The sequence below is a fragment of the Pseudophryne corroboree genome, chromosome 1 (assembly GCF_028390025.1).
Source record: "Pseudophryne corroboree isolate aPseCor3 chromosome 1, aPseCor3.hap2, whole genome shotgun sequence".
NCBI classification, from domain to species: domain Eukaryota; kingdom Metazoa; phylum Chordata; class Amphibia; order Anura; family Myobatrachidae; genus Pseudophryne; species Pseudophryne corroboree.
In genome coordinates, this window is record NC_086444.1 from 813,019,339 (window position 1) to 813,034,510 (window position 15,172).

Below are 15,172 nucleotides of genomic sequence, written 5' to 3' on the forward strand. Positions count from 1 at the left end.
TTCTCTGACCTTCTGCTCTAAGACTCCTGACCAACTGCAGATTTTCTACCAGATGTTACTACAGTTACAAGAACTTTTGCCTAGTATTCTCTCTGTGATGCCTGATCTCCTCAGGAATACTACCAACGTTGTTGATCCTGTTTTGTCCCAACCAGTTAATAGAGTCTCTTCCTCTGTGCAAGGAAAAGTTGTTCATCAGAGCTATCCACGGCCCAAGCTCTCTGAAGCTGAACGTCAGCGGCGTAGGGAGCTACACCTCTGTCTTTACTGTGGAAATTCCGGTCATTTTGTTAAAGACTGCATTCTTCGCAAGCCAGGGAATGGTGACAAATCTCAGTATCACAGTGCTCATGTCTACAAGTCATCCACAGTAGCCGATCCTGCTACTGCTGACGGGGGTATCAAGATGGCTACTCTGAAAGAGACTCAAATTTATGACTGGGGTCCGGTGATTAAAAGACCTTATCCCAAGTTGGGTGTCCAGAGAGGAATATTCAAGCCATTTAGAGTCACAGAGGAGTCCGGGTGTCCAGCCCCAGGAGGGGCGTCTTCAGAGTGTCCAGCCCCAGGAGGGGCGTCTTCAGAGTGTCCAGCCCCAGGAGGGGCGTCTTCAAAGTGTCTAGCCCCAGGAGGGGCGTATTCAGAGTGTCCAGCCCCAGGGGGGGCGTCCGTGTCTTCAGCCCCAGGAGGGGCGTCTTCAGAGTGTCCAGCCCCAGGAGGGGCGTCTTCAGAGTGTCCAGCCCCAGGAGGGGCGTCTTCAGAGTGTCCAGCCCCAGGAGGGGCGTCTTCAGAGTGTCCAGCCCAAAAGGGGGCGTCCGTGTCTTCAGCCCAAGGAGGGGCGTCCGTGTCTTCAGCCCAAGGAGGGGCGTCTTTGTCTTCAGCCCAAGGAGGGGCGTCTTTGTCTTCAGCCCAAGGAGGGGCGTCCGTATCTACAGCCCAAGGAGGGGAGTCCGTGTCTTCAGCCCCAGTGAGGGGTTCAGAGGGTCCAGCCCCAGAGAGACTACAGAGCGCTGCCCAGCCAAAGAGTCTACAGAGTGCTGCCCAGCCAGAGAGTCTACAGAGTGCTGCCCAGCCAGAGAGTCTACAGAGTGCTGCCCAGCCTCGTGAAGAGGGGGCTCTTGCCTCAGCCCAGCCCCGTGAAGAGGGGGCTCTTGTCTCAGCCCAGCCCCGCGAAGAGGGGGCTCTTGCCTCAGCCCAGCCCCGTGAAGAGGGGGCTCTTGCCTCAGCCCAGCCCCGTGAAGAGGGGGCTCTTGCCTCAGCCCAGCCCCGTGAAGAGGGGGCTCTTGCCTCAGTCCAGCCCCGTGAAGAGGGGGCTCTTGCCTCAGTCCAGCCCCGTGAAGAGGGGGCTCTTGCCTTAGTTCAGCCCCGTGAAGAAGGGGCTCAGCCCATCCCGGTTCCATCCGGTCCAGCGATACTCCAGGACCAGCCTGGTCAGTCTTCGTTGGCTCCAGCCAATTCAAGTGTTCTCAAATCCAATCCAGTCCTACTCGTCCAGCCAAAGCTTTCTCCAGTTTCAGCCTCTAACCTTTCGTCTGATGGTTTACCTCCTATTTACTTTGATGGAGATTTATTGCAATATGCCGCTCTGGTTGAACAATTTCTCTCTCTGATGGAGTCTGATCCTTCAGGTGCAGTAACTCCTTCCAACGTTACTCGATATTTATTCCTGGCATTCAGAGGAAGAGCTTTGGAGTGGGCCAACAGGCTTTTTGAGAGGAATGATCCTGTGTTCCATGATTTACAGACTTTTAGTAATGCAGTCTTTGAAGAATTTACTCCAAAGTCCTCGGAATCTGACTTAGTTAAAAGATCATGCTCCAAAAAGAATCTCAGTTCGTCTTCATTCAAACTACAACAGTCTGATACAAAAGTAAGTTTGTGCAGTCCTGCCAAAGATAGTCCAAGTATCCCCTTCCGTAAGAATCCGACCATTCAGGTTGGTCATGTAGGAGTCTCTCCTAGCTCAATACTAAGTTCTCCGCCAAAGAATTTAAAGTTACAGTGCACTTCTAGGTCATTTTCAAACTGTGTATCTAAAGGAGATTCGTATTTTCCGTTAGACTTGGACTCAGACTCTGAATTTGATCCAGTTTATGATGCTACTCCTTTCCTGGGAGGTGCTGTTCCTTCCTGTTATGCTTCCACGCATGAAGAGGTTCCAGAATCACCAAAAAGCTCTACAGGTCTCTGTATGAAAAGTCCTCGTTATAGAACAAGATTTAATTTAAGCCTCAGTGGAGTGTTCGCTTCGAAAGCACAATCTTCTCGCACTACAAAACGAGGAGAGGAACCTTCTACAGTTTATTCCTCAGTCCTTTCGGATGAAGGAAATTCCAGTCTTGTCTATGATGGATGGTCTACCTGTTCTGAAGATGAAGATCAGGAAGACTTCTAAAGAATCCAGCTTAAGTTTTGTTTCTGGACCCTCTGGTTTCCACTTTTTAGAAGCTATTTAGAAGTTATTTATCAAGTTCCTCTAAGATTCAAGATGGGTGTCCGGAGTCCACCCTTGAAGAGGGGGATACTGTCACAATCCTGACTGTAGTTTTATATTTGGTGACTTACCCCTGCCATCTGTCCTGGATCCTGTGTCTTTTCACTCACGGAGTTAAAAAGCTTGTCAGCACTATGAGTTTTCCTGAGTTCTCTGCCTGAGAGGTAATAGTTAATTAGCTCCACCTGTGGTGATCTCCTGTGTGAGGCTGAATTCAGTAATCTGAACTTTAGGTCTAAAAGCCAGCATCCTGTGTTTTGCAGAAGTCCAGGCTTCAGTGTTCTCTCGGCCTGCTAGGCCTCATTCTACATCACAGCCTTGGCTAGAGTAGTCACATGACAGTGTCTGTTCACCTGACCCAGAGTTGTCCAATCCTCTGCCAGCCTGAGACTGTCTGCATCACCTAATCCTGCTCACCAATCATCAAGGACCAGGAAGTATAAATCAGGAGGCTGAGTTAGAATCTGGGCCAGTTCCTCGTGTCACATACAGCCTTGTGTGAGTCTTTATGCTGAGCTCCCTTAAGGTAACCTTTGTACCTAAGTTCCTGTGGAAACTCTGTTCCCTTGTTACCGTTTGGTTTACTTGTGTGTTGCCATTTGATTTCACCATTTCCCTGAGTCTCAATGTAAAGGCACAGCTGCAATGTTTCGTCTTAAAGGCACAGTACTGAATTCCGTGTTCTCCACTGAAAACCACAGCTGTCGTGTTTCAGGTTTACTACTGTTGTAGATCGGATCTCCAGAGCTCAGTACTTCCGTGCTTCCAACACCTCCGTGCCTCCGTGCCTCAGCACCTCCGTGCCTCAGCATCTCCGTGCTTCCAGCACCTCTGTGCCTCCGTGCCTCCGTGCCTCAGCACCTCCGTGCCTCAGCATCTCCGTGCTTCCGGCACCTCTGTGCCTCCGTGCCTCAGTACCTCCGTGCCTCAGCATCTCCGTGCTTCCAGCACCTCCGTGCCTCCGTGCCTCAGCATCTCCGTGCTTCCAGCACCTCCGTGCCTCAGTACCTCCGTGCTTCCAGCACCTCCGTGCCTCAGTACCTCCGTGCTTCCAGCACCTCCGTGCCTCCGTGCCTCTGCACCTCCGTGCTTTCAGCACCTCCGTGCCTCAGCATCTCCGTGCTTCCAGCACCTCCGTGCCTCAGCATCTCCGTGCTTCCAGCACCTCCGTGCCTACGCACCCCAGTGTCTCTACGCACCCCAGTGCCTCCATGCACCCCAGTGTCTCTACGCACCCCACTGCCTCTATGCTCCCCACTGCCTCCACGCACCTCAGTGTCTCCAAGCACCTCAGTGTCTCCAAGCACCTCAGTGTCTCCAAGCACCTTAGTGTCTCCAAGCATCTCAGTGTCCCCAAGCACCCCGTGCCCTTTAGCACAGTTGTACCTGTTATTCTTCACTGATTCATCAGCGCCTTTCCAGTTCTGTCTTTCAGGAGACCTTCAGCGCCCACACGTGCTTCCTGTCTGCCGACCTCATCCTGCATGAGGAGAACCTGGATTCGGCCATCTCTGCCGCGGTTCCTCTTCCCAGTCACCGGAAGAGACCCCGAGTCCACAACACTTCCAAACCAGGTCAGTGGTGGTATTCGTGTAGTCCTCCAGTCGCCCGCGCAGACTTCGCTAGCACCGGGTTCACAAAAACCTTAGTCATGACACCCCCCTTACCTCTCTTTTCTTTCCCCCTTGCCTTCCTTTTTGTTCGTATTTTGGCTTTCTCGCCTTCCTCCTTTTCTAAACGTGTTTCCTTCTATTTCCTCTTGTTTTATACTGTTTCAAAAACTATAAAATAGATGATTATATGCAGTTTTTTTTATTACATTGACTTCTCCTTGTTCTTCAATAGATGTTCATGTCTGTAATAATATTCAATTTTTCCTATTTTGTCGTGTGGCATTATACTGTTTTGTTGGATGTTATCTTGAGACCTCTGTGTAGGTCAAGTCATCATTGAGTCTGTCTGAGATTACATGAAGAGCCAGAAGGATCTGAACAAGCCTACATTCACAGAAGATCTGTGGTTAGTTCTCCAAGATGTTTGGAACAACATCCTTCAAAAACTGTGTGCAAGTGTACCTAGAAGAATTGATGCTGTTTTGAAGGCAAAGGGTGGTTACAAAGGATGATCTAGATTTATCTGCTCTTCATTCACTTTGCATTTTGTTAATTGATGAAAATAAACTATTCCATTTTTTAAAGCATTCTTACTTTGCAGCATTTTTTCCACTTCTGCCTAAAATGTTTGCATAGTATTGCATGTTAAGTAGTTTCTTTATTACCACCATGTAGAAAACATCAGGAAGTATACACATATACGTAAAACAAATTGACGTTTTGGTTCTCTACCATTTTCACATCATGTGTCTATATATATATATATATATATATATATGTGTGTGTATATATATATATATATATATATATATTATACACACACACACACACACACACACACACACGTATTCCACAGCAAATATTCTGCAAAAATCCTCAGTCATGTCTTCTGGAACTGATTTCTGTCCCTGGGATGATTATCTGCTATGAATAAATGTCAAGTAAAATAACAGGATTCACACTACACAGGCGGAAGATATATGAGAAAGGTGATTGGCTATGGCTATGTGGATACAGAGGTGTTTGGAATTCAGCTCAGCTCTGTGGGGATTGAGCAGGATATAAACTGGAAGCTGATAAGCTTGAGGCAACACAGATAAGCTCCTTCTTTTTGTGGTTTATCAGTATACTAAAACCCATGTGACTGACAATACTCCTTGCATCCTATTGTTTATCTCCCTTGCTAATACAAAGTCACAGAAGGCATTGTTGTGCTAATTATCATTCACTGCCCAGGTTCTCTGGGAGAGAGGGAGTTAATCCAAGTCTGGAACCCAGCAGATGTGCACATACTGAAATGTGTCTGAAATGGCCAACACACTGGAGATGAGAAACACATGCTGGTTTGCTATATTGGTTTACTTCTATTATCACTAGAAATTCACTGACAGGGCTCAACAGTGGGAATCACCAGTGCCAGCATGTCTTAGATGCATTCTGCTTACACATTTAAGGGCCATATTGTGATTGCAAACAAACATGCACCATCCTGTTATCAGAAGGGTGATCAATACATATCAATACATTGTCTATTTTATTAATTTGGAATCACTCTGTGTACGAGCCCACTGTTGTTCGAGTCCTACAATAGGTACAGTAGGGCTCCATTTTCCAATGTCTCTTCATTTGTTCATTCATTCATTCATTCATTCATTCATTCATTCATTCATTTATTCATTCATGGAACTTTGACAGACTGTTAAAGGAAATCACAGCCTTATGCCCCAACAGGCAGAAATTCAGAAAGCCACATTCGTAGCTTCAGGCAGAGAAATTGGGCACATATTGCTGTATCTATGGGATAGAACACAAATCTCTATCAACATCTGATTTTGTTTGGGACTAGTGAGACATGTAGGTGGACAATGACCTCAGATTTTGTGTGTACAACATCTGACCACACTTATGGAACCACAGGAATGTCCAGATTTGCTAAATGTGGACATAGACACGATTTGTCAGACCTGTGTATACAGTATGTATCTTACCAGTTACTTATAGTTCCATGTACCCAGGGGCACAGCCAGAACTTTGTGGGCCCTATAGCAACATTTTGAAGGGAACCCTGCCTCAATGCTTTCAGAGACTCCTCTCTCTGCAGCTAGTTTCCTAGTTAAAGATAAGCCCCAAATTAGTCCTAGTTCATCTTGTGCCTCATTGTAGTTCCTACGTTCACATTATGCTGCACAGTGACCCCAGTTCACAATAGGCTATACAGTGCCCCTGTACATATTGTGCTACACTATAGTGCCCCAGTTCATAATGGTAGACAGCTATTAGACCTGGGTGGACCGGATCCCGAAGCCTCTGGGCCCATAGCAATGTCAACCTCTGCACCCACTAAAGCTACACCCATGCATGTACCAGTTTGTAGTATAATGAAAAGTGACATATCATTGAGATCTCAAAAAATAAAGAAAAATAAGTTTTTCGATTTTTTGCACAAAAATATACCCTCACTATCTCAGACTCCTTTGCCACTGGCACAGTGAAAAAATACAGGAGAAGACAGTTTTGGGAAGATTAATGAAATTAAACTCCAGAAGATCCTTTCTGTTTTTAAAATGTACTGATCTAGAATAGGCATATTTTATTTTTCTCCAGATGCTGTGGAACTGAACGTCCCAGCATGCTTGCAACAATTATAAAACCACAGGTTGCCCAAATTAGTTTTGAACAAACCACCATCTAATGTTTCTTTCTTATAATATTAATAGAACATTTTAAGTTTTTTTATTTTACTTACTGGAAAGAGTTCAGCACTGTGCAAACATGATCCCAATGCAGTAGACATGATTTCTTTCACTAGGTTGATGAAGAAGTAGAGGCAATTGAACAGGATATTCTGTGCAGCCTTATTAAACAGTTGCAGTTCCTCCACTAGCTGTGCATTAAGCGCCTCATAGTCCTTTCTTGCCTGGTCTAGATGAGCATCAGCTGGTTTCTGAAGGCAGCTGTGGTAGTCCAGAAGTTTATCATAACGCTTCTGGATAAGCTTCTGAGGCATGGAGAACATGGACTGCAGAGCACAAAGTGGTGTAGAAACTAGTCGGTCCAGTTTGCTGGCCTGTGATACAAAGAAAATATGAAGCCCATTTAAAAGTACAGTCTGCCTCAGGTTAAAAATACTCTGTCTCTCTGTACAACTGTAATAAGACATTTGTGTTCATCATTCCTTTGTATGATGATGACAACTAGTATATGTGAACAGGTCTACATATACAGTATGACCAATTCCTTGTGCTCGCCCTGTCCGTGATTGGATGCAGAAGTATCTGGAGACAGAAAGGAAGGCAAATTTGCATACACAGATCCATTAGATGTCAAGGCATACAATGCTTATGTTGTCTAAAGCATCAGACAGGCTAAATGATTGAGCCATTTGGAGAGCAGTCACCTCTTTCTCTGAAAGTCAAGATCAGGGATCTTTTATTGTCAGCCAAGGTCTAAGATATCAAGATAGAACGCCTTTTGTAGCAATCACTCGCTAATTTACTGCAAAACTTCACTACTTGTGCTTGACATGACACTACCATCCAATACTTGTTTCCACCTCAGAGTCAAAACATGCTGGAGATCGCATACAACTTTGTAACCTGCAGCATAGAAATTAACTGAGTGAAACTTCAAAAAACATCAAGGAATCTATGTACTTGGAAAGAAATAAAGTGGACATAGATAAATACCAACCAACCAGCGCCCTACTGCCATTTTCAATCACAGCCTGTCACATGGCAAATAGGAGCTGATTGGCTGGTACTTTATCTCCATCCACTTTATCTCACTCCAAGCTTAGTACATAGACCCCATAGTTACAACTTAGGAAAAGAAAAAAGGTCAAAAGGAGTTTGACTGGTGGAATATAGGGGGCAAAACCTGGGGTCACCATACTACATAAACAACACATCTTATACATGTCAGTCAATATTTATTCTTATGTTGGGTGAATGTGAGTAAGAAATAGGTTTCAGTGGTCAGCAAAGCCGCAACAGGGGGGGGCACAAAGGGGACACCTGTACCGGGCCCCAAGGATCAGAGGGGCCCCAGGGATATGCCAATTAACGACTGTGCAGCGTGAGTGTACACTCGCTCTTCTGGGTCCAGCTCTGTTGAAGGCAGTTACAGGACATGGCAGCAGCTCCGCTGGCCAGGATTCCAATGCCCTGTGCCAGCCTCTTCTGGTGGGGTGTGAGGGCATGGTACCTGCTGTGCGATGTGAGTCTGTCCCCTGGGTAAGAGTGGCTTGGTGAGCTGATACAGGGCTTTGGGGTGGTGATGTAGGGGAGCTGGGAATACAGCATGGAATCATTGGGGAGAGACAGACTGTGGGGTGTGTTTGGGAGGAAGGAGAGGTATACATATTGATATATTTGTATAAAGAAAAATATATATTTTTATTTATTAACAGTTTCTTATATAGTGGCAGCAAATATGTTACATACTGTATATAATTTATATATATATATAAACCACATAAAACCCGGCACTCCACCTATGTAATATAACCAGTCTTGGTGCCCTCACAATGAATGCATAGAAAGCAGCAGTGGCAATCCTGTGGGGATTGAAAAGTTGAATCATCCGACCTCTGTGTCCGTGAGTTTTATTTTGAAGGGGAAATGTCTTTGAGTGCCGCACCACTGCTGCTATATATATATATATATATATATATATATATATATATATATATATAAAATCTGAAGGGGCCCCAGAGATATCACTGTATGGGGCCCCAAGATTTCTGTTGCCGGCCCTGGAGGTCAGTATTCAATCCTCTACACCGTGCAGCTGTAGTGTTCTGCTGCACACATTATGGCAGAATATTGCACTCCTACATTGCCAATTTTCCTGTGTACCTCTTTTGAGTGTGGGGAAAAATTGGCGATATTGGTGGTCATGAAGTGCAGCTATCCCCATAGCACTTCATGGTCATCGTCCGCAATTGAATAGCCCCCAAAGATTCATTATCAGCTTCTGTCCTACTGCACCAATTTGACTGTAAAACAATTAAATCCTTGTAGTGCAAGGGTATATATCAATATATTTCATGAAGGAGCTCCCTCTGTACAGTTAATGACTTTGTTTTCCATTCCTGTATTCTTAAATTAATATGTTCATTAAAATGTAGATATGCATGCTAATCTGATTGTGTGGATAGGTCAGTCTTAATCACATTCATTTGGAATTTTGGTTTGTCTATGTTTTTTGATTTTTGCATAGAATTATGCTCATTAATTCAAATACCTATCTAGAAATCCATTTTACCTTTTGATTAATCTGTCTTTAAGAACTATAAACCTTTTTCTATAAGGAATAGAAAACCTTAGGGATTTTCTAAAATTAAAGGTTATCATAGTCAATAATAAATAACTAAATATATATTAAAATATACGTACACATAGGCCAGGATGTCATGAAGTCCGAGTTCGGTGGCCGTGCGGGATGACGGCTAAATTTGGACTTTCTTAAGGGGGCAATCATGTTCAGGGCATGGTTTAGACTTGTACATGATTGCTCCTTTAAAAAAATGTCCGAGATAGATAGATAGATAGATAGATAGATAGATAGATATGTGCTTGATGTATTTGTTCCTTACCACAAGAGGTTCAAATATATCTCCCACATTTACCATTGGACTTCCTGTGTTCCCCTATCCTTTCATTTCTAAAAAATAAAAAAAACATATATTGCTAGCACAACTAAACACAAAATAAGCATTTTCCTATTTGAGAACCTGGATGTATATAAAACAGGGTAGATGTAAGAAGCCTCCATATTGGGGCAGAAGTGGTATCAGCACACGTTATGTGCACTGATACTGCTTTTCTCTAATGTATGATAGTTGTGGTGCATGCTGAATAACAGGGGCGCTATACACCCCTGTCTATATTGGCACTGCTATCTAAAAGATAGCAGGCTGATATGCAGGACAGTGTATAAAAGTCAGTGGCACTGAACAATCTGATACCTGCAGCTATCAATTTCGACAGCTGCAAGTGTCCATGCCCTATCTCCACAGCAGGGACAGTTCTGTCCCTGACTGTGGATGGTGCCGGCTCCAGGCTGTATGTGAGAGACACAGGCTGGGGGAGAGACATAGCGCATCAGCACTAAGCTGAAGTGCTATGCTCTCTAGAGGGGATCGCCGGTGGGGGCAATTATTCACTCACCTGCTCAGGCAAACGAGACGTTTTACATTTCGCCGCTGTTCCTTCCTGCTTGGCCTCGGTAATGAGGCAAGTTAGGAAGAGCTATAGCAGCTATAGCAGCACGATATGTGCCGCTATAGTACACTATTGCAGAGAAGATGTTTGGCCTGTGTAAGTGGACATGTTTGAAATGAACCACACATTATTCATGTTTTACTACTGGATAGCCATGGGTGGCTTGTAGCATCTGTAGATAACACAATATAATAATTCATAATGCACAAGGATTAAGTAAAAAACCCTCTTGTAAAAAGATTAAATAACAACTATTACCCAACAAAACAACCCCAAATATCCACCAAAACTGTTGTGTTTTTGCCAAAAGCAGCCTTACCAGCTGTTCATACTGTGTCCGCACACTGTTCTGCAAGCTTATATCTTGATTGCTTTCCTGGGAATCATCATGCAACATGTCATGTAGTTCCATAGCACTTAGTCCACCCAAAGGCAAAGCATCCTAGAAGAATCACAAAAATTGAAATAATGACTATACACATTAGGAGTCATTCAGATGTGGTTGTTACAGCGCTAATGGGTCCTATGATGTCGCAAGCAACCCGGAATCAGACTGTCAGTGATTGACAGTCTGATGCCATTTCGGGGGCGTGTCACCGCCGTTTAGGGGAAGGAGGGAGGTCTGGGATGGAGATTTCCTTGCCTCTGCCACAGGAGGATTGTGCTTCACCATGGGTGCCACAAGCAATGGTCACTGGTGAGTGAGTGATCTGATGCCTGCATCTTAGGAAGCAGGTCAGATCACTACTGCAGCAGGAGGTGTCGGCTTGTAATTAATGCCTCCTGCTGCATCACCATACAGCGCTATCACTGCTGCTTCCAGGGAAGTGATAGCAACTCCAACTGCATCTGAATTAGCCCTTTGGTCATACAGAACTAATTTTACTATCAAATTAATGTCACCAACATTTAAAGGCCCCCATACACCCCGCACGGATTGTTGCAATTTCCTGATCTTTTCCTGATTGGCCAATGGATCGCAGATCGGCACTTCTGATCGGTGGATCAGGTCGAATTGGGGAAATGGCCGCCTGATGTATGGGACCCTTAATGCTCACACACAGTGCTTAAAGTGGTCCTAGAGAGGTGGTGGAACTCACCCCACTCCCCACGGCGCCAATGTAACAAAGGTATTTTGCGCCATAGGCGCGCACCGCAAAAGGGGCTTGGTCTAAAAAAGGGGCGTGTTACACAATAGTAATAATGCTCACAGTAGTAGCACCCCATAATACACATAATGCCCACAGCAGTAGTGCCTCTTACACAATGCCCACAGTGGTAGTGCCCCTTATATAGAGCCCATAGTAGCGGTGCCCCTTATGCAATGCCCGCAATAGCAGTGCCCCTTATGTCCCCAGGTGTGATGCCCCTTATGAAGTGCCCCCTTTACAATGCCCTCATTAGTAGTGCCCCCAGTAGTAATGCCCTTAATGGTAATGCCCCTGTGTAATATTGCCCCCAGTAGTAATGTTGCCTGTAGTAATGCCCCCAGTCGTTTAGCCCCTGTAGTTATGCCCCCTTGTAGTTTAGCCCACAGTAGTAATGCCTCCAAGTAGTAATGCCCCCAGTAGTAATGCCCCTGTAGTTACGCCCCCAGTAGTAATGCGCCTGTAGTTATGCCCCCAGTAGTAATGCCCTCCTGTAGTTTGCCCCCAGTAGTTAGCCCCCTTGTAGTTTGCCCCCAGTAGCTTGCCCCCAGTAGTTTGCCCCCAGCAGATGTGCCCCAGTAGTTTGCACCCAGTAGTAATGTCCCCCAGTAGTTTGCCCCCAGTAGTAATGCCCTCCAGTAGTTTGCACCCAGTAGATGCCCCTCTGTAGTTTGTCCCCCAGTAGTAATGCCCCCCCAGTAGTTTGCCCCCAGTAGATGCCCCTCAGTAGTTTGCCCCCCCAGTAGTAATGCCCTCCTGTAGTTGGCCCCCAGTAGCTTGCCCCCTTGTAGTTTGCCCCCAGTAGTAATGTCCCCCAGTAGTTTGCCCCCCCAGTAGTAATGGCCCCAGTAGTTTGCCCCCAGTAGATGCCCCTCAATAGTTTGCCCCCCAGTAGTAATGCCCTCCTGTAGTTTGCCCCCAGTAGCTTGCCCCCAGTAGTTTGTCCCCAGTAGTAATGTCCCCCAGTAGATGCCCCCCAGGTGTAATGCCCTCAGTAGTTTGCCCCGTAGTAGTAATGTCCCCCCAGTTGTTTGCCCCCAGTAGATGCCCCTCAGTAGTTTGCCCCCCAGTAGTAATGCCCCCACCCCCAGTAGTTTGCCCCCCCCCCAGTAGATGCGCCGCTACATAAATAAAAAATGAAAAAAACACAAATCACCATACTTACCAAGCCCCGCTCCGTGTCCGGCCGCTGCAGTCTTCTGTGCATCCGCTCCTCGGCATTATGGGAGAGACGTCGTGACGTCTCTCCCATAGCACGCACTAACAGAGCCGGAAGCCGGAGCTCAGTAATGAGCTCCTGCCTCCGGCTGCCACTGTGCAAGGAGACGGGCGCCCGCTGGTAACACAATCTCAGCAGGCGCCCTTCATCTCCCTGCTGCGGCACCGGCGGCACAACATGGGGTGAGATGAGCCAGAGGAGGCGGAACTGCGTCCCGTCTCCAAGTGGAACTGACGGAACGCAGTTCCGCCCCGTTACGGCTCACTTTAACCCCTGCTCACACAGTATACATTATAAGCAAGACTTACTGCACTCTACACTACATTTGTATTTACAGTGGAGTACCCCAGGAATCTGTACTTGGACCAGTGCTTTTTAATATCTTTATTGGTGACATTGCAAATGGTATTGAAGGGAAAGTATGCCTTTTTTGCAGATGACACAAAGGTATGCAACAGGGTAGACACATCAGTAGGTGTAAAACAAATGATTGATGATCTAGATAAACTAGAGGAACGGTCAAGAGCTTGGCAACTAGAGTTTAATGCCAAATATATGCAAAAATATGCACTTGGATCTCAAAAGTTCGAATGCTAAATATAATATTAATGGCACTATATTGGAAACTACTGAGGAGGAAAGAGATTGAGGATTCACTAGTTCAGGTGACGTACAGGTGGGTAAGCAATGTAAGAAAGCAATGAGGAAGGCAAGTCAGATACTTGGTTGCATAGGGGGAGGAATCAGCAGCAGAAAGAAGTAATAATGCAACTGTATAGGTCATTGGTACGGCTCATCTAGAATATTGTGTTCAATTCTGGAGGCCAAATCTTCAACTAAAACAGTGCAAGGCCAACATCACGAAACTTACCTAGAAAGACTAAAAGATCTTAACATGTATAGTTTGGAGCAGAGAAGGTAAAGGAGGATGATAGAAACATTTAAATTAGAGATGAGCGGGTTCGGTTCGCCGAGAACTAAACCCTACCGAACTCCACATGTCAAACACGGTTCCGTGCCCAGCTCGGTTATTCCCGCCTGACTCGGAAAACCCGAACGAGGCAAGACGTCATCATCCCACTGTCGGATTCTCGCGGGATTCGGATTCCATATAAAGAGCCGCGCATCGCCGACATTTTCACTTGGGCATTGTAGAGAGTACAGCGAGGACGTGGCTACGCTCTCTAAGTGTCAGTTCTCAGTATCAGTGCTCAGTATCAGTGCTCATTGTCTTGTGTTGCATCGTGCTGCTCAGTAATACTAGTACAGTGTCTTGTGCTGCATCTTGCTGCTGTAGGGTGCTGTGGTTGCAGTGTCCTGTCACAGTGGTATCTGGGGGGTGACAATTCCAGAGTGCTTTTGTGCGGCTCACTAATACTAATACTAGTACAGTGTCTTGTACTGCATCGTGCTGCTCAGTGTCAGTTCTCAGTAGTATCATCAGTGCTCAGTATCACTGCTCAGTAGTATCATCAGTGCTCAGTGTCTTGTGCTGCATCGTGCGGCTCAGTGTCAGTTCTCAGTAGTATCATCAGTGCTCAGTATCACTGCTCAGTAGTATCATCAGTGCTCAGTATCACTGGTCAGTGCTCAGTGTCTTGTGCTGCATCGTGCTGCTCAGTGTCAGTTCTCAGTATCACTGCTCAGTAGTATCATCAGTGCTCAGTATCACTGCTCAGTAGTATCATCAGTGCTCAGTATCACTGGTCAGTGCTCAGTGTATTGTGCTGCATCGTGCTGCTCAGTGTCAGTACTTAGTATCACTGCTCAGTAGTATCATCAGTGCTCAGTATCACTGCTCAGTAGCATCATCAGTGCTCAGTATCACTGGTCAGGGCTCAGTGTCTTGTGCTGCTCAGTGTCAGTTCTCAGTATCACTGCTCAGTAGTATCACCAGTGCTCAGTATCACTGCTCAATAGTATCATCAGTGCTCAGTATCACTGGTCAGTGCTCAGTGTCTTGTGCTGCTCAGTGTCAGTTCTCAGTATCACTGCTCAGTAGTATCACCAGTGCTCAGTATCACTGCTCAATAGTATCATCAGTGCTCAGTATCACTGGTCAGTGCTCAGTGTCTTGTGCTGCTCAGTGTCAGTTCTCAGTATCACTGCTCAGTAGTATCATCAGTGCTCAGTATCACTGGTCAGTGCTCAGTGTCTTGTGCTGCATCGTGCTGCTCAGTGTCAGTTCTCAGTATCACTGCTCAGTAGTATAATCAGTGCTCAGTATCACTGCTCAGTAGTATCATCAGTGCTCAGAATCACTGGTCAGTGCTCAGTGTCTTGTGCTGCTCAGTGTCAGTTCTCAGTATCACTGCTCAGTAGTATCATCAGTGCTCAGTATCACTGCTCAGTAGTATCATCAGTGCTCAGAATCACTGGTCAGTGCTCAGTGTCAGTGCACCTCTTTTTCTCTTTTCTTTGCATCATGTGCTGTTTGGGGACTATTTTTTTTAAAAGTGCCATCCTGTCTGACA

At 45.9% G+C, this 15,172-nt stretch overlaps 1 protein-coding gene across 1 annotated transcript in view; it reads right to left on the bottom strand.

The window, feature by feature from the left end:
* Positions 1 to 15,172, bottom strand: part of ARHGEF38 (Rho guanine nucleotide exchange factor 38) — a 159,700-nt gene that overhangs the window by 24,512 nt on the left and 120,016 nt on the right. The window contains exons 9-10 of the mRNA XM_063919288.1: positions 10,651 to 10,773; positions 6,854 to 7,174 (exon numbers count right to left, since the gene is read on the bottom strand). Of these exons, the coding sequence (XP_063775358.1) occupies positions 6,854 to 7,174; positions 10,651 to 10,773 (444 nt within the window). The remainder of the gene's footprint in view (positions 1 to 6,853; positions 7,175 to 10,650; positions 10,774 to 15,172) is intronic.